Source organism: Sciurus vulgaris (assembly GCF_902686455.1).
Source record: "Sciurus vulgaris genome assembly, chromosome: 10".
NCBI lineage: Eukaryota > Metazoa > Chordata > Mammalia > Rodentia > Sciuridae > Sciurus > Sciurus vulgaris.
Window position 1 is genome coordinate 962,142 of NC_136470.1, and position 20,804 is coordinate 982,945.

The 20,804-nt window shown below is 63.1% G+C and overlaps 1 protein-coding gene across 1 annotated transcript in view; it reads right to left on the reverse strand.

Moving 5' to 3' along the window:
* The window catches only part of COL18A1 (collagen type XVIII alpha 1 chain), a 62,662-nt gene extending 46,735 nt beyond the window's left edge, over positions 1-15,927 (reverse strand). Inside the window, 1 exon segment of the mRNA XM_079100792.1 lies at positions 14,512-15,927. Coding sequence (XP_078956918.1) covers positions 14,512-15,901 — 1,390 coding nt within the window. The 5' untranslated portion in view covers positions 15,902-15,927.
* Positions 15,928-20,804: the final 4,877 nt, after the last annotated feature.

Sequence of the window (20,804 nt, forward strand, 5' to 3'; positions counted from 1 at the left end):
ATCTCCCAGCCCAGGACTTTCCCAGGCCAGGACCTTCCCAACACAGGACATTCCCAGCCCAGGACCTTCCCAGCCCCGGACCTTCCCAACATGGGACCTCCCAGCCCAGGACATTCCCAGCCCAGGACCTTCCCAGCCCAGGACCTTCCCAGCCCAGGACTTCCCCGCCCAGGACCTCCCCGCCCAGGACCTTTGTGCCCAGGACCTTCCCAACACAGGACCTTCCCAGCCTAGGACCTTCCCAGCCCAGGACGCTCCCAGACTAGGACCTTTCCAGCCTAGGACCTTCCCCGCCCAGGACCTTCCCTGCCTTGGACCTTCCCAACCCAGGACCTTCCCAGCCCAGGACCTTCCCAGCCCAGGACCTTCCCAGCCCAGGACCTTCACAGCCCAAGACCTTCCCAGCCCAGGACCTTCCCAACACAGGATCTTCCCAACACAGGACCTTCCCAGCCCAGGACCTTACCCGCCAAGGACCTTCCCAGCCCAGGACCTTCCCAGCCCAGGACCTTCCCAACACAGGACCTTCCCAACACAGGACCTTCCCAGCCTAGGACCTTCCCAACACAGGACCTTCCCAACACAGGACCTTCCCTGCCAAGGACCTTCCAAACACAGGACCTTCCCAACAGAGGACCTTCCCAGCCCAGGACTTTCCCAGCCCAGCATCTTCCCAACACAGGACCTCCTAGCCCAGGACCTTCCCAGCCCAGGACCTTCCCTGCCTAGTACCTTCCCAGCCCAGGACCTTCCCAGCCTAGGACCTTCCCAGCCCAGGACCTTCCCAACACAGGACCTTCTCAACGCAGGACCTCCCAGCCCAGGACTTTCCCAGCCCAGGACCTTCCCAACACAGGACCTTCCCAGCCCAGGACCTTCCCAGCCCCGGAACTTCCCAACATGGGACCTCCCAGCCCAGGACCTTCCCAGCCCAGGACCTTCCCAGCCCAGGACCTTCCCAGCCCAGGACTTCCCCGCCCAGGACCTTCCCCGCCCAGGACCTTCGTGCCCAGGACCTTCCCAACACAGGACCTTCCCAGCCTAGAACCTTCCCAGCCCAGGACGCTCCCAGACTAGGACCTTTCCAGCCTAGGACCTTCCCCGCCCAGGACCTTCCCTGCCTTGGACCTTCCCAACCCAGGACCTTCCCAGCCCAGGACTTTCACAGCCCAGGACCTTCCCAGCCCAGGACCTTCCCAACACAGGATCTTCACAGCCCAGGACATTCTCAGCCCAGGACCTTCCCAGCCCAGGACCTTCCCTACCCAGGACCTTCCCAACACTGGACCTTCCCTGCCCAGGACCTTCCCAACACAGGACCTTCCCAGCCCAGTACCTTCCCAGCCCAGGACCTTCCCAGCCCAGGACCTTCCCAGCCCAGGACCTTCCCAACACAGGACCTTCCCAGCCCAGGACCTTACCAACACAGGACCTTCCCAGCCCAGGATCTTCCCAGACTAGGATCTTCCCAGCCTATGACCTTCCCAGCCCAGGACGTTCCCAGTCCAGGACCTTCCCAGCCCAGGACCTTCCCAGCCCAGGACCTTCCCAACACAGAACCTTCCCAACACAGGACCTTCCCAGCGTAAGACCTTCCCAGCCCAGGACCTTCCCAACACAGGACCTTCCCAGCCCAGGACATTCCCAACACAGAACCTTCCCAACACAGGACCTTCCCAGCCTAAGACCTTCCCAGCCCAGGACCTTCCCAGCACAGGACCTTCAAAGCCCAGGACCTTCCCAACCCAGGACCTTCCCAACCCAGGACCTCCCAGCCCAGGACCTTCCCAACACAGGACCTTCAAAGCCCAGGACCTTCCCAACCCATGACCTTCCGAACACAGGACCTTCCCAACCCAGGACCTCCCAGCCCAGGACCTTCCCAACACAGGACCTTCCCAGCCCAGGACCTTCCCAGCCCAGGACCTTCCCAACACAGGACCTTCCCAGCCCAGGACCTTCCCAGCCCAGGACCTTTCCAGCCCAAGACCTTCCCAGCCCAAGACCTTCCCAGCCCAGGACCTTCCCAACACAGGATCTTCCCAACACAGGACCTTCCCAGCCCAGGACCTTACCATCCAAGACCCTTCCCAGCCCAGGACCTTCCCAGCACAGGACCTTCCCACCACAGGACCTTCCCAACACAGGACCTTCCCAACACAGAACCTTCCCTGCCAAGGACCTTCAAAACACAGGACCTTCCCAACACAGGACCTTCCCAGCCCAGGACCTTACCCGCCAAGGACCTTCCCAGCCCAGGACCTTCCCAGCCCAGGACCTTCCCAACACAGGACCTGCCCAGCCCAGGACCTTCCCAGCCCAGGACCTTCCCAACACAGGACCTTCCCTGCCCAGGACCTTCCCAACACAGGACATTCCCAGCCCAGGACCTTCCCAGCCCAGGACCTTCCCAACACAGGACCTTCCCAACACAGGACATTCCCAGCCCAGGACCTTCCCAGGCCAAGACCTTCCCAGCCCAGGTCCTTCCCAGCCTAGGACCTTCCCAACACAGGACCTTCCCAACACAGGACCTTCCCAGCCTAGGACCTTCCCAGCCCAGGACCTTCCCAACACAGGACCTTCCCAGCCTAGGACCTTCCCAGCCCAGGACCTTCCCAGCCCAAGACCTTCCCAGCCCAAGACCTTCCCAGCCCAGGACCTTCCCAACACAGGATCTTCCCAACACAGGACCTTCCCAGCCCAGGACCTTACCATCCAAGGATCTTCCCAGCCCAGGACCTTCCCAGCCCAGGACCTTCCCAACACAGGACCTTCCCAGTCCAGGACCTTCCCACCACAGGACCTTCCCAACACAGGACCTTCCCAACACAGGACCTTCCCAGTCCAGGACCTTCCCAACACAGGACCTTCCCAACACAGGACCTTCCCAACACAGGACCTTCCCAGCCTAGGACCTTCCCAACACAGGACCTTCCCTGCCAAGGACCTTCCAAACACAGGACCTTCCCAACACAGGACCTTCCCAGCCCAGGACCTTACCCGCCAAGGACCTTCCCAGCCCAGGACCTTCCCAGCCCAGGACCTTCCCAACACAGGACCTGCCCAGCCCAGGACCTTCCCAGCCCAGGACCTTCCCAACACAGGACCTTCCCTGCTAGGACCCTCCCAACACAGGACATTCCCAGCCCAGGACCTTCCCAGCCCAGGACCTTCCCAACACAGGACCTTCCCAACACAGGACCTTCCCAGCCCAGGACCTTCCCAGGCCAAGACCTTCCCAGCCCAGGTCCTTCCCAGCCTAGGACCTTCCCAACACAGGACCTTCCCAACACAGGACCTTCCCAGCCTAGGACCTTCCCAACACCGGACCTTCCCAACACAGGACCTTCCCTGCCAAGGACCTTCCAAACTCAGGACCTTCCCAACAGAGGACCTTCCCAGCCCAGGACCTTCCCAGCCCAGCATCTTCCCAACACAGGACCTCCTAGCCCAGGACCTTCCCAGCCCAGGACCTTCCCAGCCTACTACCTTCCCAGCCCAGGACCTTCCCAGCCTAGGACCTTCCCAGCCCAGGACCTTCCCAACACAGGACCTTCTCAACACAGGACCTCCCAGCCCAGGACTTTCCCAGCCCAGGACCTTCCCAACACAGGACCTTCCCAGCCCAGGACCTTCCCAGCCCCGGACCTTCCCAACACAGGACCTCCCAGCCCAGGACCTTCCCAGCCCAGGACCTTCCCAGCCCAGGACCTTCCCAGCCCAGGACTTCCCCGCCCAGGACCTTCCCCGCCCAGGACCTTCGTGCCCAGGACCTTCCCAACACAGGACCTTCCCAGCCTAGGACCTTCCCAGCCCAGGACGCTCCCAGACTAGGACCTTTCCAGCCTAGGACCTTCCCGGCCCAGGACCTTCCCTGCCTTGGACCTTCCCAACGCAGGACCTTCCCAGCCCAGGACCTTCACAGCCCAGGACCTTCCCAGCCCAGGACCTTCCCAACACAGGACCTTCCCAGCCCAGGACCTTCCCAGTCCAGGACCTTCCCAGACTAGGACCTTCCCAGCCTTGTACCTTCCCAGCCCAGTACCTTCCCAGCCCAGGACCTTCCCAGCCCAGGACCTTCCCAGCCCAGGACCTTCCCAACACAGGACCTTCCCAGCCCAGGACCTTCCCAACACAGGACCTTCCCAGGCCAGGATCTTCCCAGACTTGGATCTTCCCAGCCTATGACCTTCCCAGCCCAGGACGTTCCCAGCCCAGGACCTTCCCAGCCCAGGACCTTCCCAGCCTAGGACCTTCCCAGCCCAGGACCTTCCCAACTCAGAACCTTCCCAACACAGGACCTTCCCAGCCTAAGACCTTCCCAGCCCAGGACCTTCCCAACACAGGACCTTCCCAGCCCAGGACATTCCCAACACAGAACCTTCCCAACACAGGACCTTCCCAGCCTAAGACCTTCCCAGCCCAGGACCTTCCCAACACAGGACCTTCAAAGCCCAGGACCTTCCCTACCCAGGACCTTCCCAACCCAGGACCTCCCAGCCCAGGACCTTCCCAACACAGGACCTTCAAAGCCCAGGACCTTCCCAACCCATGACCTTCCCAACACAGGACCTTCCCAACCCAGGACCTCCCAGCCCAGGATCTTCCCAACACAGGACCTTCCCAACACAGGACCTTCCCAGCCCAGGACCTTCCCAGCTCAGGACCTTCCCAACACAGGACCTTCCCAGCCTAGGACCTTCCCAGCCCAGGACCTTCCCAGCCCACGACCTTCCCAGCCCAAGACCTTCCCAGCCCAGGACCTTCCCAACACATGATCTTCCCAACACAGGACCTTCCCAGCCCAGGACCTTACCATCCAAGGACCTTCCCAGCCTAGGACCTTCCCAGCCCAGGACCTTCCCAACACAGGACCTTCCCAGCCCAGGACCTTCCCACCACAGGACCTTCCCAACACAGGACCTTCCCAACACAGGACCTTCACAGCCTAGGACCTTCCCAACACAGGACCTTCCCTGCCAAGGACCTTGCAAACACAGGACCTTCCCAACAGAGGACCTTCCCAGCCCAGGACCTTCCCAGCCCAGCATCTTCCCAACACAGGACCTCCTAGCCCAGGACCTTCCCAGCCCAGGACTTTTCCAGCCTAGTACCTTCCCAGCCCAGGACCTTCCAAGCCTAGGACCTTCCCAGCCCAGGACCTTCCCAACACAGGACCTTCCCAGCCTAGGACCTTCCCAGCCCAGGACCTTTCCAGCCCAGGACCTTCCCAGCCCTGGACCTTCCCAACACAGGACCTCCCAGCCCAGGACCTTCCCAGCCCAGGACCTTCCCAGCTCAGGACCTCCCAGCCCAGGACATTCCCAGCCCAGGACCTTCCCAGCCCAGGACCTTCCCAGCCCAGGACCTTCCCTGCCCAGGACTTTCCCAGCCAAGGACCTTCCTAGTCCAGGACATTCCCAGCCCAGGACATCCAGCCCAGGACCTTTCCAACACAGGACCTCCCAGCCCAGGACTGTCCAACACACAGTGTCCACATCTACAGCTCTTGAAAGCTGCAGTGTGACTCCCAGAGGAGGAGCCCACCCTGAGGACTTCCGGGTGCTCCACATCTCCACGGTCCAGCTCTGGCGAGGGCAGAAGCACCAGGCCTAGCGGGCTGGCTCTGGGAGACCATCAGGTAGCCCCCAGCTCCCTCTGTAATAAAGACACGCATTCAGGTCCTCATGGAGTCTAGCCGTCCCAGCCAGTCCAGAACAGGCAGGACAGGATCAAAGCCACCGGTAGCTGTGACTGAGTGACACCATAAAAGAGGACGGCACAGGTTCAAATGTGCCAGCCATCAGGAGGGCAGCCACTGTCCTGGGGAAGAGGGTACTCAGAGAGGCCACAAGGTCAGGAGCAGAGCAGGCAGAGGAGAAGCAGGAAACCTAGCTCCGTGCTGCCCGACATCTTGCAAGAGTGACCTTGGGGCTCGCACCACGGGACGCTGACGGAGCAAGCACTGTACCCTCCCAGATCAAGCAGCCTGGCCAAGTCGCAGGACCTTCCCAGGGGCCCCTGGGACAGGGGCATGACGCGTTGTCAACCTGCCTGGGGCCACAGCTCTGCACTCACAACGGCGCCCAGGTGCCCACAGCATCGTGGACTCCTGGTTGGTAATGACAGACCCGAGGCCGCTCCCTGCCTCTTTCCTGTTAAAACAGGAAAGCACAGCCTCGGGGAGAGAGCCTTCCTGAGCCTGCAGCTTCCCATCCCCAACTGCTACTTTGTCACAAGGCAGCAATTACCAAGTGAAGGCCCCCAGGGGTGGGGGAGGAAGGCCAATCTCCACCTCGGAAGAAAGACACCTAGAACAGGCATCCCACGCAGCAACGAGGCCCGCGAGCCTTGAGCATAGGGCCAGAACCAACCCAGTGGGGACACGCCTGTCCCCACCCCTGGGGAAGACAGCAGCCACAGGCTGTTCCTCTGTAATTCCAAAGCCTCCACCGCTCGGCAACGCCCAATACCGCCTTGCTGGTGCTTCTGATGGCAGAAGAGGACGCCCAGACCTGGGCCATGCCCGTGAGCAGGCTGCCCAGGGACTGGACCGGCTGGGAGGCGCGGCTGCTCCACGTTCATTAAGCCAGGCAGGCGGGGCAGTGCCAGCGGGCAGGGGCAGGCCAACCGCAGGAGGCGTCCCCACGGAGGAGCTGGGGTGCCTGAGGGGGCACGCTGGAGCACACAGGCCTGGAGCAGGGCGTCCTGAGACAGCACAGCGAGGATGGCACGTCCCTGTCACCCGTGCAGCCACACACGGTGCCCACAGACAGTGGGCAGCACAGTGGTCCCCAAAGACGTCCCTGTCACACTGAGAGGGTGTGACCACGGCTGTGGACCTTCAGACTGGAGGAAACCCCAACCACACGTGTGCATCCTCACCCAGGCCCAGGTTTCTGCACGGGAAGGTGCGGCACTGAGCTGGGGACCATGAAGCTGCCCCCAGGAGTCCACCCTCCCGGTCAGTCCTGGCGGCATGCAGGTCAGCCACAGCACAGGACCTGATGGAGACGGTGGTTTGTTCCTCCCTCCCTCCCTCGCTCCCTTCCTTTCTTTCTTTTGGCACCTGGGATTGAACTCAGGGGCACTTGACCACTGAGCCACACTCCCAGTCCTATTTTGTATTTTATTTACGGACAGGGTCTCACGGAGTTGCTTAGTGCCTGGCTTTGGCTGAGGCTGGCTTTGAGCTCCTGCTCCTCCTGCCTCAGCCTCCCAAGCCACTGGGATCACAGGTGTGTGCCACCGTGCCCAACTTCAACCCGTGATTTCTCGATGGCAAACACTCAAACATGCCTACCTGGAGGACCCTGGGTGGATGTGGCAGGTACCACCCTCCTGACCAGAAGCAGCAGCACTGCAGAGTTTGCCTGGAGAGCTGCTCTGGAATCCATGGTCTACACGGCATGCCACTTGCGCCAAACACTGGGGACCCACGTCCACAGCTGACAGCAACTCTAGGTCAGCGGTGCCAAGCTCTGGGTGGCTGTTGCTCCCACAGCTGTCGACTGAAAGCACCCCCCGCAGCTGGAGGACCTCGGGAGGACCAGAGGCTGGCACCTCCGAGGCTATCGTCACTTCCTGCTATTCTCTTAACATGAAAAGACTAAGGACTGAAGAACTGGGTGAGGAGAACATGCTTCAGGGAAGGCTCGGCCCGCAGAGACCGCGCAGGCCTTCAGCTGGCACCTCCGTGATCCCGGCACGGGAGCTACAGGACAGGTCGGAGAATGAATAGTCACTGCAGAGTGGGCCAGGGGCAGCCACATCAGAGGAGCCACGTCGCTAGCGCTGCAGGTCCAGCTAGAAACAGCACACGGGGGCACACAGAGAGTCAGGAGAGGCCCAGTCATGGGAGAGCGTCCACGAGGCCTGCCCCAGAGAGAGACCTGCCGGAGACCTCCAGGCAGACCAGAACACCTGCTCCACGTGCTCAGAGAGCTGCAGGATGCTGTGGAGAGGTTGAGGAGACGCTGAACCCAGCAGAGATGTCCACGGGGACACAGGGAAACAGTCCAGCGTTGAGGAGCACCGGGCCTGTGTCAGAACCCCTGACACCCTCCCTCCTGGCTCTGCCCAGACACTGAAGCACAGAGGACCTTGGCTCAGTCCAGGAGAAGACGCCCCGAGGAGGCGTGAAGATGCTGTGCACAGAAGAGGAGCTGGTGAGCAGAGGGAACCCCTGGAGGCAGGTGAAAGGGCGACCCGGTGCAGCACCATCGCAGGCCAGCACACATGTGGGGACCAGAGGGAGAAGCAGCCGATGGCAGAGGGGACACAGGCCCAGAGCAGCCCCACCTCACGAAAGACATAAGCACAGAGCAGCTTGAATGGCCCAGGTGCGCTGTTGCTCTCCAACTTCCAAAGGACAGAGACAGGGGAGTCTGAGAGCAGCAGAGGAAAAGCCAGGGGTCCACAGTGGGGTCACCAGCAGATGCCACAAGAAGCTTGGGGCCGGTACACTCAGTGCTGAAGAAAAGAGGGAGCGAGCAAAGCTAAGGCCAAACCTGGAGGAAAGTAAACAGAGAAGAGAGCAGAAAATAAACAGATGAAACACAGAAGAGAAAAACAGCAGAGAAAATCAATGAAACCAAAAGTCAGTTCTTCGGAAAGATCAACAAAATTGACAAATCTTTAGCTAAATGGACTAAGAAAAAAGAGAGGGGAGACTCGAATCACTCAGGTCAAAAGTAAAGCAGGGACATTACTGATTCTGCAGACATACAAAACCAGCACTATAAGAAGAGAAGCGAACAATTACATGCCAACAGTGAAAAGGGAAGAGTTGAGTGAAACGGATTAACCCCTAGAAACATGAAGCTACCAAGACCAAACCACGAAGAAGCAGAACAGCTGGGCAGATCTGTAACTAGCAAGGACGGCGAATCAGAACATCCAAGATGGCCCAGCAACAGAAAGCCCTGGACCTGCAGCCACCACAGACCTCTGCCAAACATCTGACCACGAGCCAGCACCGACCCCTCCTGCCGTGGCGTGGCTGTGAGGGGTCCCCACGAGCTCACGAGTGAGACGACGCAGGAAGGTTCCGAGAGACGCGACTGGGTCAGGAGAGCCTCCACCCAGGCAGCAGTTAACCCCGGACAGGGGTGGAGGGACGGTAGCTGAGGCGGCGGGTGTGGCTGGAGCAGGTGGCAGGGGGCCTGGCTGCGGGTAGACACTTGTGTCTGGAGAGTGGAGTCCCTGCTTCCTGATCATCACCTGAGCTGCTCCCCTCCGCCACACTCTTCCGCCACGATGCTCTGTCACCTCGAGCCCTGAGGAGCTCAAGGACGGGTCACATGGCTGCTGTAGCTATAGCTGCAGATGGAAGGGCCGATCGCAGGACCTCAATGGTGCAGAAAACCATGACGGAATCCCTCCTCCCTCACGGTGAAGACACTCGGCAGACCAGGAGGGGACGCAGCCAGCTCAGCATCACGCAGGCCGCTGTGAAAACCCCCAGCAGGCACCACGCTCAGGGGCGTAGCTGGAGCCCCCGAGGCTCGGAGCAGGACAAGCACAATGACTTTCACAAACGCCCATCCTAAAATTCAAGTGGAACCCCAAGAACCCCGATGGCCAGGAGGATCTTGGAAAAGAGCAGAGCTGCAGGTCTCCGTTCCCGACTTTGAAACGCCCTGCAAAGCCATGTGGTGCACAGTGAGCCAGGGGCACAGAGCAGGGCCGAGCCCGCCTGCGGTCTCCTCATAAACCTGCTTTCCTCAGTGTCACATCTGAACTCGTGACTAGACCCTCCTGCGTCCTAGACGTACGCCATGTCTGTCCCAGCCAAGAAGGGGGGCCAGGAAGAGCGGCATGGTGAGCGGGACCTCGGAGCTCCTCAGGACAGGGCCAGGGCCACTCTGTGGGTGAGGGCTCGTCCTTCCACAGAGGGTGCCAGAGGGTCATGGTGGGCACACCCGCCACAGGCAAAAACCAGCTTGGAGTGGCAGGAGGCCCCGGCGTGAGGCCTCACTGCCAACCACCAACACCAGGGCAGGCGGCACCTCTGGCCGCAAGGACACAAGCACCAGGAGCAGGAGGCCCATGGGACGGGTCGCTGACCCACGGGCCTGGCACAGAGCCACGTCTAGAAGAGAAGGCCTGCTCGCAGATGGGCAAAGGACGTGGAAGAGGAGGAGGAGGAGGCCGCCAGGAGGGGAAGGGCAGCTCAGGGGCCAGCAGGCAGCACAGTCCGCTCACAACCAGAAGCCACCTCAACCCACCAGGAAGGCTGCTGGGACGGTTTTTTGACCTAAAACAAACAACAAGCAAACCAAGGAAATTGAGCGTCAGCCAGGGTGGAGACAAGCCCTCCTGCCGGGCTGGTGGAGCCAGAGTGGCGTGGCGCTGGGCCCAGCCGGGCAGTGGCTCCTCGGAACTCAGAGTCGATGCCAGCGCCACCACTGGCCTGCAGTGGCTGAATGCAGGGCCTGGAGGCCGAGGCACACCCGGTCCAGGCAGCACCCGCCCATGGCTGAGGCGTGGGGCAGCCAGGCGTCCATGCACCCCCGCTGTGGTCCATGCCTGGAGTCCCTTGCAGCCTCAGGGGACACTTACACGCTCCGACGCGGGTGAGCCTCGAGGACACCATGCCACGCAGAACGAGCACCACACGGTTCCCTCAGACAGGTCCCCGGGGCTGCCAGTCATGGAGGCAGAAAGCAAGACGGAGGCCCCAGGGAGCCCATGTTCGAGGAGGACCCAGTGTCTCCGGGGAGATGAGAAGGTGCTGCGGGGGTGACTGTGATCGATGTCAGCAAGCTGCCGACTCACAGTGGTTAGGAGGCAGCATGTCATCAGTTTCGTCCCCACAAACCTCTGGACAACAGTGACGTCCTGATGGCAGGAGGCTGGACGGGTCATTCTCCATGGGTAGAGATGCAGGAAGCTGGCCTTTGGGATTTGCGGAGAGCCATGGAGTGGGCAGCATGTGGCTGCCTCTTGCTCCTGCCCAGGCTGGCCAAGGACTGGACAGCTCTCTTCCCCACACCAGGGAGGACTGAGTCAGGACACGCTGCCCACCGCAGCACAGGCTGCTCAGAGTGGCCAAGGCTGGCACACATGCCCCTGCAACCTCCTGGGAGGGGACAGCAGCCCTGGAGCAGACGCCAGGTCAGGAAAGCTGGCACCCTGCACACGAGGGTGACCGCCAAGGGGGCAGAGACAGCCCGGCGGGGTCGGGAGGGCATCTGTGCAAACCTCCGTTCTGAGAAGGCGAGGGGCTCATCCAGTTTCCAAGCAAGACCCGCCTGACGAGAGGGCGTTTCTAAGACAGAGGGCCCAGGGCCACGTGAGAAGGCACTCAGCATCACCGGTCCCCAGGAAGATGACATCGAGACCACAAGGAGACGTCGCCCACCCTGCGGTGGCGCGGCCAGAAGGCGAGGCGTGTTGGCAGGACATGGGACCAGGGAGCCTCACTCCACTGGGGGACCGATGGGGCTCAGCCTTGCAGGAGAACGGCCCGCGTTCCTCAAGCCCAACAGCCCCAGGTGGCCCAGCGAGCCCAGGCCTGGAGTCTTTCCGAGGCATCTAAACCAGCCTGCAGGGGGAGGGCTGCACTCTGCTCAGGCCACGGAGCCGAGCAGGAATCAGGGACAGAAGACAGAAACTGGTGCTGGACACGGCGAACATTATTCCTCAGGGAGCCAGGACTCCCACCCTGTGGCTGGCCACACATGTGAGCCCGGAGGACCACAGGCCAGCGAAATAAGTCACAGGAAGAAAGCGGCACGATCGCGTGTGGGTGGAGTCCAATGGCCTGGCTGCAGTCACGGGGCTCCCACCTCCAGACTACCTTGCCCTGCCTGGGCCTGGACGCCAGGCAGTGAGCGGGGTGTGGCTCGCGACCGGGAGGGGCAGGAAGTCTGCAGAGCTGCTGGCGTCACAGGAAAAGCATGTGCGGGCGGCAGGGCAAGCAGGGGGCACTGAGGCACTTTCACAGGTGTCTTCCTCCTTCTAGAATCAAAGTTAAACAGGGTCCTCGAGTTAACTGAAGCATCCTAAGCGCAGCGACGTTTCTAAGATCTGCATTCCAAGGGAGGCGCCAGACGTGGGCGCCCGGGAACTCCTACGTGGGGGCGGGGCCGCCACACAAGGAGCCCTCCCCTGCCTCGCATGCCCTGCAGGTGCCACTGCCGGGCACTTCTGGGGGACAAAGCTTCTGGAGGCTCCGGGACCAGCGTGCCCAGCAGAAGCACCAAGAGTGCAGAGAGCGCCGGCAGCCACAGGGATTCTGCCCCTGGATCCCACCTCCTCAGGTTAACAGGAAGCACGCCAGTCTGCAGGATTGGGCACAGGCCAGGCTGCTCAGGACCAGGTGAGGGAGGGAGGCAGGGAACGCAGGCAAGGAGGAGGCCCTGCGTGGCTCTGGATGGGCCCTGGGAAGGAGGCAGTGCCCCTGGGCCTCCCCTCCATTGCAGGGGCTCACATTCCAAGCCCCCCAGCCTCAGATGCGGCCAAGACCTCCTGGCTCCAAGATGGTCAGTGTCAGGGTGCTAGGATCAGGGCCCAGCCTGACCCTCCCTAGGACCTCACAGCATGGCTGAGGGGCCTGGCACCAACGTGGGGAGGGCTGAGTCCCTGACTGGGCACACCCATCCCTTCCTGTCCCACCATGGCCTGTGCTCCTGCCCGCACCCCACACTGGTGTGGGGGTGTCCAGCCCAACAGGGGCCCAACAGGACTGGGGATGCACCCCAGAGTGAAGGAGGCTGGGAAGGGGGCTGAGAGGCCAGAAGACCCTCCCTGACCCCAGCTTCTCTTGCTAGTCAGCCCCGCCTGGGAAGGGGTACAGGAATAAGGACACCGGCCACCCACCTCTGGCCTGAGGGGCTGTGGGCCATTAGCATGGATGGAAGAGTCCCCCAGGACCCTTCTGGGGTCACAGCCAGTATGTCCAGATGTTCAGACTGACCGGGCCCACTGCAGTCTGACGCTAGGAGCGCTGCCTGAGTAGGCCCCAGGCCCGCTGCCCAGGACTGAGCCCCCACCCCAAGGATACCAGGGACTTTCACTAGTGCCCAGTAGCACAGTAGGGCTTGCCCATAGCTCTCATGCTGCATCCAAAACAGACAGGAGAGGCGGGCCAGGCCCTCCTGCCAGGATGCCTCCCTGGGGCCCGTCCTGACCGGCACAGTTTGGGCGCAGGGCAGGGTGGCTCAGCCTGCTCTGGCCTGTGGGGGCTGCAGCCTGTGCTGGCTCCAAGTGTGCCTGTTCCAGAGATGGAGTCGGGGGCTGAGGCTCCAGCTGTGCTCCTGATAAAAATCTAGGCTGACCCTGGGCATGGCCCTGCCCCCCAGCCCAGGCCCAGCTCGGTCCCTAATGCAGACAGGCCCCCTGGCTTCTGCACACCCAGGCCCCTCCCAGAGCGGGCCCTGGGCCCACCCTGCGGCCACGACCCCTGCTCACTCAACAGCTGCCGGGCAGGAGCCAGGGGGCCCGCCTTCGCTGCCTGCCTGGCCCCTGACAGGCCTGCCTCTGTGTGCTTCTTTCCTGGGGTTAGGCACTGTCCATCTTCGGCATCTGGCCCTGACCCCTGTGGCCCTGCTCAGTGCACCCCAGACCTGCCTGAATCTGTGGGGGTGCTGGACCTTTTCTGAGCAAACTGGGCCCTGAGGCCCCTGGATTTTCCCAGGCTCACCCCCAAGGGCCAGCAGTGGGCACCTCACAGAACTTCTACCTGAGACACCCCCATCCCAGGTCCAGCATGGCTGCCCAGGTCCAAAGGCCAGTAACTGAGGGTCAAGGCCACTTCCCCACGTGGAAAAGAGTGAACACCCAGGATCCACAGGAAGGTCAAGGTCACCAGGCGCAAACAGCAGCTGAGGAGCTGTGCCTGGGAGGAGCCAGCAGCAGGCCTGCCACTGCCCCCACTCCAGGGTGGTCAGAAAGAGCCTGCCCTGCTCCCTCCTGTGCCCTCGCTGCACAGACGGCCCTGTGGGCGGAGGCCCAGCCCCACGACAGGCAGGCTGCTTGCCGGAAGCCGCAGACAGGCTGGGCTGGGTGTCCCGCTGGCATGTGCGCCAGGCTGGGCCTCAGCGGGACCCTGGTGAGGCCCAGACCTGCTAAGCTCCAAAGGAGCAAGTAGCCCCCCGGGGGTCCATCGCTGCCACCCACTCAGCCGAGCCAGCTGAGTGCCCAGGATCAACTTGGGACAGCGCAGCCTGAGGCCCAGGAGCAAGGACAGACGCCCCAACTCAGTGGGACTCAACCAACCCCTTTGGTTGAGTCACACCACGGCTCCACACCTATGTCCCCCGGGGGGCTGAGGGGAGAACAGGTTGCCTCAGACCAGTGAGAGTGGACACACTGAAGTGCTGGGGGAGCACCCGGCCAGGGTGGCACCCCACCTGCCACACAGGGTCACGTCCACCCCTGACCTACCCAAGCCCAGCCCCTGCTCAGGGCACCATGCTCCCCCGCCCCCCGCCGTCCCGCTGCTGCTAGAGGCTCCCATCAGCCAGGGTCGAGGGAGAGGGAGTCCAGAGGCCGGCCAGTTACCTGTAGCCGGCCCAATGAACACACAGTGCCCGTCCTCCTGGGCAGGGAGCGAGGCACAGGAGACTGGCAGCCGGCCCCCGTCCAGGCGGCTCCAGCATGCGTCCTGCAGGGCCTCACAGAACTGGCGGCAGGGCGGCAGGGCAGGCAGGGGGCCCGGGCCACAGGGCGGGGCCAGCAGCAGACAGAAGAACCAGGCGAGGAAGGGGTGGCAGTGAGTCCGCAGGAGGCCCCCCCAGGCCTGCGTGGCGGCCTGCACCTCCGCGCTGCTCTCGTGGCGCAGGTGGTTGGGTAGCCAGGAGCGCCAGATGCCCAGGTGGCTGCAGATGGGCAAGGTGGGCAGCAGGGGCAGGCAGCGGCCGGTGAGGGTCGGAGGGCCAGCCCCGTGCAGAGCAGAGTTGTTAGCGAGACCAGGCCCCGCAGCATCCGCCTCGTGGGACACCCGAGCACCACCGTTCCCAGGTAAAGCTGCCGCAGCTGCAGGGGACAGCAGGGCCGCAGGGCGGGCAGAGAGAGCAGGGAGAGCACTGTGCGCACCTGGGGGGCCCGTCACCAGGGGAAGCAGGGGAGGCCAGAGCCTGCCGACCGTGGGGCGCCCATGTGGCTGGCTGGGACCGGCTGCAGCGGGCAAGCGTCCTTCCCCATCCAGATGCCAGGGCCTCTCTGGGGATGGCTGGCTTCCCCAGGAATGGTCCCTGACCAGCGTGGAGGAGAGAGAAGCTCTACCTGGGGCCTCGGGTGGCCCTGAGGGCCCCCTCAGTGGTGCCTGGAGTCGGTCCAGCGAGGGAGGTGGCTGGGTGGGCACCGCCAGGGTGCCAGGCTGGGCGGTCTGGGTGTCTGGAGAGCTCAGAGCTCCGCCGTGCAGCCAGAGAGTGGTGCCGTTCTTCTCAGGGCCGGCGGAGGGCCCCGCGAGGGCCAGGGGGGCCGTGGGCGCCGAGGCGGGTCCGGCAGGGCTCTCGCTGGGGGTGGTGCCGTCCCACCGCTGGACGAAGCTCCGGATGCCCTGGGCTACGTTCAGGACCTTGGCTCCCACTCCAGCAACGTTCTCCTCCCTCATGTCCGGGCTCGCAGCTGGGACGGCGGGGGCAGCACGGACAGGAGGGCCAGGAGCCCCGCTGTGGGCGGCCTTCCGATCCTCCAAGGCTGGCCTGGGGCTGGCAGGGGCCGTCCTCTGCTCCACGGGGCCATCCTGGGGCACCACGTGTGTGGTGGGGGCCTCTACAGGCTGCACGGGCAGGCTGCCCTGGGGCTGGGAGACCAGGGTGTCTGTGGAGTCCGCGATCTTGGTGGACCACAGCCAGTCCAGGCTCAGCAGGTTGGCCCAGGAAGGCACGAGGCAGCAGGTGAGCAGCAGCAGCCGCAGGCCAAGGCGTCTGCTGGGGTCCGGAGCCATCAGGGCTGTGAGCGGGGCAGGAGCAGGGGCGGCTTCTGCACCCAGGAGGTGGAGCCTACCCAGCTCCCGCCTCCCGCCTCCCCCACCCATCTCCAGGCTCACTCCCAGGCAGTCCCTTCTTCCACATTTCACTCCGACAGGAAAAAAGGCCCAAACTGGGAGTCAAGGTGACCTGCACCCTCGGATTCACCTTAACCCCTTCCTTTCCAGAAAAGCAGCCACAGGACAGTGGGGCATTTTGAAGAACACCCCGTGGAATTCCCAACTTGCTCTGGAGCTGCTGAGTCTTTGCTTGGGGTGCGTGTGGGCGCGAGGCCTCAGGCCAGGACTCCCGCCCCAGGGACACTGAGGCGGCCGCAGCCCTCACCCTGCAGCAGGGCACACCGGAAGTGCTGGCCCCCAGCAACCCTCTGCTCAGCTTGGCTGCGCTGCCGCCTCTGTTGCAACTCCTGCCCGGGGGCACGTGCAGGCAGGGCAAGGGAGGGTAGGGGTGGGGGGCTTCCTGCCTGCTGGGACCCAGGGCCATGGCCTGGGCCTCCACTGCCCCACAGGCCTGGGGACACACTGCTTTAGCCCTCCATCTGGACCCTGCCCTCTCCACCCAGGGGACGTGCCCCTCTTCTCCCTGCTGCTCCACACCTGGGTCCTGTTGGGCACCCGCAGGTCCTGTGGGTGTGTCTAACTCATTCCTGGTAATTGCTTGAAATGCACAAACGGAGCGGCAGTGGAATCGTGATGACAGCCAAGGGACATTCGGGGCCATGACCGTGGGCTCTGCCACCTGCGGCTCGGCAGCCTCTCTGGTACTCAGGCACAGTGCTGCCCATGGCCTCTGGGATCCCTCAGTTGCCTGAGTCCCTTGAGGTGGGCAGGTGGGCAGGCACTGGCCACAGTCTGGGTGCCAACCCGGAGGCTGCCTCGGCTGGTGGCCCTGAAGCCCTGGCCCCCACCGTCAGCTCCAGCATCACCAGGCACCCCTTGGGGCAGCGTTCCTGGGGGGCCCGTCCTGGGCACTGCTGCTCCGGCGAGCCGGCTCACCAGGTCCACAGTCTGAGCACATGGTGTCCTGTCCTGGCTTCCTTCCCCCAGCCTCGGGTGGCATCTCCTGACACCCAGAGGTCTAGGGTGCTGCCAGTGCCAGTCTTGCCTTCTGAAACGCGGAAGGCTCTGTGGCCGTGGGCAGCGCTGCTTGGGCCGCAGTCCTGTGTCTGCTGTCACGCTCCCCACGTGACAGGGCCAGCCCCCCCACTTGTGGATGAGCGCCCAGCACCCACCCTCTGTGATGGCCAGTGCCCACCTGCCTGGGCCACTAGCCCTGCAGCAGCAGGAGGCCAGTCGGGGAGGGGGTATCCTGGCCCACTGACAGAGTGCTGTCTGGCACCAGTGACAGCAGGCCCTCTGGTAAAGCCAGACTGGGTCGGGCCGGGCTGCTGTCATCTCAAAGATGAGGAAACTGAGGACCCAAAGGAAGAGTTGCCCAGGAGGGTCAGGAGCTGAGCTGCACCATTCTGAGGTCCCGGCCCTGAGCGCAGCCCCACCTTCAGGAGCAGACCCCAGCCCGTCTCGCGAGTGAGCCTACCCCCGGGGGCCCACGTGCGCCGGGCAGGCCAAGGCTGCGGCACTGGGTGGCCCGCCCCCTCCCCGCCCCAGCGCGGACTCAGTACTCAGGACACCACAGAGCAACCAGAGGCAGCAGTCTGGGGTGTCCGCAGGAGGGGATGGCAATGAAATTCTGCCCCTGTGGTTCTCTGCCACCCAGATCAGGCTCCTCCAAAGTGCAGCCATCCCAGAGGACTGGGTGGGTCCAGGCAGAGCAGGGAGGCCAGGCCCGTGGCCCCAGGGGCAGATGGGAGTAGACCCTGGAGAGAAGGGGCTCAGCTGGCTGTGACCAGCTCCCTCAGTGCCTCGCACTGCGAGTCTGGGAGGTCAGCGGCTCCAAGCGCAGAGGACCATGGCATGAGGCCCCCTCCAGGTGCTAACGCTGCCTCCCTGAAGCCCGCCCATCCTGGCACAGTGGGCAGGCTGTGGGAACACGGGCCTTTGTGAGGAAACCAACAGCTGCTTATTTTGAGGTTTTAAATAAAATTCGAGAAGCATGAGACCAGCTGAGATGATCCAGCAGCTGGTGGGTGCCTGGAACCTGGGAAGTTCTGCAGCACTAACTGCAACCTCCGTAGGAACGGAGCCAGGGCTGGCCGGTGTGCAGGCCGTTCCTCTGCACCCTCCTGCCAACGCCCGACCCCCGGTCCCCAGCCCATCGTCCCCCACCCGACAGCACGTTGCCTCACGCCGCTGGGGCAGGTGGGTCCCAGACTCACTTGTGCAGCACCGTCAGAGGAGCACCCCAGATGCAGCCCCCAGACGGCCCAGGGGCCACGGGGCCAGGGAGTGGGATCTGTGGGGTGCTGGGAAAGACCCATCAGGACCCTGGAAGTACCCATTCGGGGCTTGGATGACCCCACACCCACGTGACTGTTTCCTCTCGAAGCAGGAGGACCTGGGACATGGAAGGTCAGCCTGCATCCAAGAAGTGACAACCCCACCCTGCAACCCGCCACTCCCCAGCTGGCCACCCCAGCCAAGCCAGTGCTCAGGTCTCCTCCGGGCCCTCAGTGCCTAGGCCGCACCCACAGAGAGGGACCCGAGAAGTCAGGGCAGCATGGCAAGGAGTGACCTGCCCTGGGCTCCTGGGAGAAAGCCTGGGGTTCAGGCAGAGGCCTGGGAGTGAGATCAGAGCATTTGGAAGGATCCAGGGACGGACTGGTGTCCACCGGCCAGCCAGCAGGACATGGCAGGGATGGATGGAGATGAGCCCTGGAGAAGGAAGGCAACCACCCAGGCCAGCCATACTGGGTGCCGTTCACAGACAGGTGCATGGCTGGATGGCGGCCTGTGCCTTACCCCCAGCCTCTGATTTCACCAGTGCCAGGCTGTGCCCTGCTTGTGCCCGCCACCCATGGGTGAGCTTCCCAGGGGCAGACCTCCACTCAGCACTGCAGTGAGTAGGCCGCGAGTCACCCGTTTCCCTGTCGGCACGAGGACCTGGCTGGACAGGAGCGAGTTCACTCACCCGAACGTCACACTAAATAGGTAACCCGGGGGGCGTGTGCCAAGTGTGAGCCAAGCTAAGCCTCCACAGCTGGCTGGTGCCCCGCGAAGCCCTTCTACAGAGGAGGATGCGGTGCACCGGCCCTGGGTCAGGCTCGAGCCAGGAGGAGGCAGTCGGAAGAGCACCAGGCAGCATACGCACAAACACACACGGTCGTGCACACACACCCAAACCCACACTCACGGGTGGTCATGCACTCACTCATGCAAATACACCTGAACACACACCCACAGGTTGTCACTCACACTCATTCGTGCAAACACACCTGACCCACGGATGGTCACATGCACACCCAGACAGGCTCAGGTAGACTTGCACACACACTCTTTGCACATGCATGCCCACATGCTCACGTGTAACCACACACACGTCCTTGCCCACTCATTCTAGGCCTATTGGTACTCTGCCCACAAGTGGTCCCCTCTGCTGAGTCCCTCCTTGCCCATCTTTGCAGGCCATGTGCTGGGGCTGCTGCCCACCCTCCCCCAGACCCTGGCTCAGCAGCCACGAGGGACAGCCCTGAAGAGTGTTCCCAGCCGTCCCCAGCTCTGAACACAGACTAGTCATCAATCGATAGCTGTCCAAAGGTCAGGGCTTGTTATTTGAGATCAGAGCTCAGTTTCAAACAGCTGACCACTGTGTCCGCTCTCTAGGCAGGGCACCATATGCAAACATCTGTCCTCAGCAAGGTCCTGTTCCCAAAATTAATACCCATGACACTCAGTTGTCTCGGAAATGCCCCAAGAATACTCTCTTCACTTGAAAATTTGCTGCCACTAATGTGATTTTATGCCTCAGAGTGTTTCTGGAAATCTCAGGATGGAGCCTCCGGAGACGCCCTCCTCCAGCACACATGGAGGAGGGAACTCTGGGCCCAGGTCAGGCAGGACGCCCTCTGGTTCCCACCCCTGTCCAGGGTGCTCTGCTGGGGCTGCTCGCCACCTGGGGCATCTTGTGTCCACGCACCCAGCACCTAATACCTGGGCAGAACCAAGCACGAGGAACTGGCCTCGGGCTGCACCCAGGACGCAGTGGCCTACACATGCACGCGTCCCCCAAGGCCACGTGGCAGGACGCCCGCCCGTCCCCCGCTGCCCCTGACCTCACTGCCCGCCTGGCTCCCTGCCAGCAGCTCCAAACACTTGAGGGTCTCCTGTGCTCCCAGGTGGTGTCCAGGTGGGGTCCCACTGGGTCCACCAGGCCTGAAAGCACTCCTGGGCTTGGCCGCGTGTCCCCCTCAGCCTCTGGGTCTGTGGGCACATGGCCCTCTCTGAAGAACACCAGGCTCTGGGCTCATGGCCACCAGGATGTGCCCTGCAGGCCACACATGCCCTTGTTCACATTTGAGTTCGCTCACCAGCTCATGTGGCACCTGCCTGTCTAGGAGCAGCCTGGTGGCCAGGGCTGGCTGCCTGCAGCAGACCGTTCTCCTGGTCCTCGCCCTGCCCAGCTCTGTCCACAGGGGGCTGTCTGCACCTCCTGCTGTCACTGTGTACTCCCCCAGGCAGCAGGATTTGGTATGTCACCTCCCACTTCGGGTGGAGGGGCTGACGAAGCTGAGGAGTGTGGAGTAGCACTGGCCAGCTTCCCTGCAGTTGCTCAGCCCTGGGTGATGAGGTGACCACAGACCCCTCAGAGGGACACACTTCCAGATGGAGGGCAGGAAGGGAGCCAGGGGCCCAGCTGGGGGCAGGACCTGGGGAGGCAGGATGGCCAGGGAATCCCAATCCTCTGCCCTCTCTGGGCGCCTCTGAGCACTGAGCACAGGAAGCTGCAGGCGTGTGTCACTGTGCC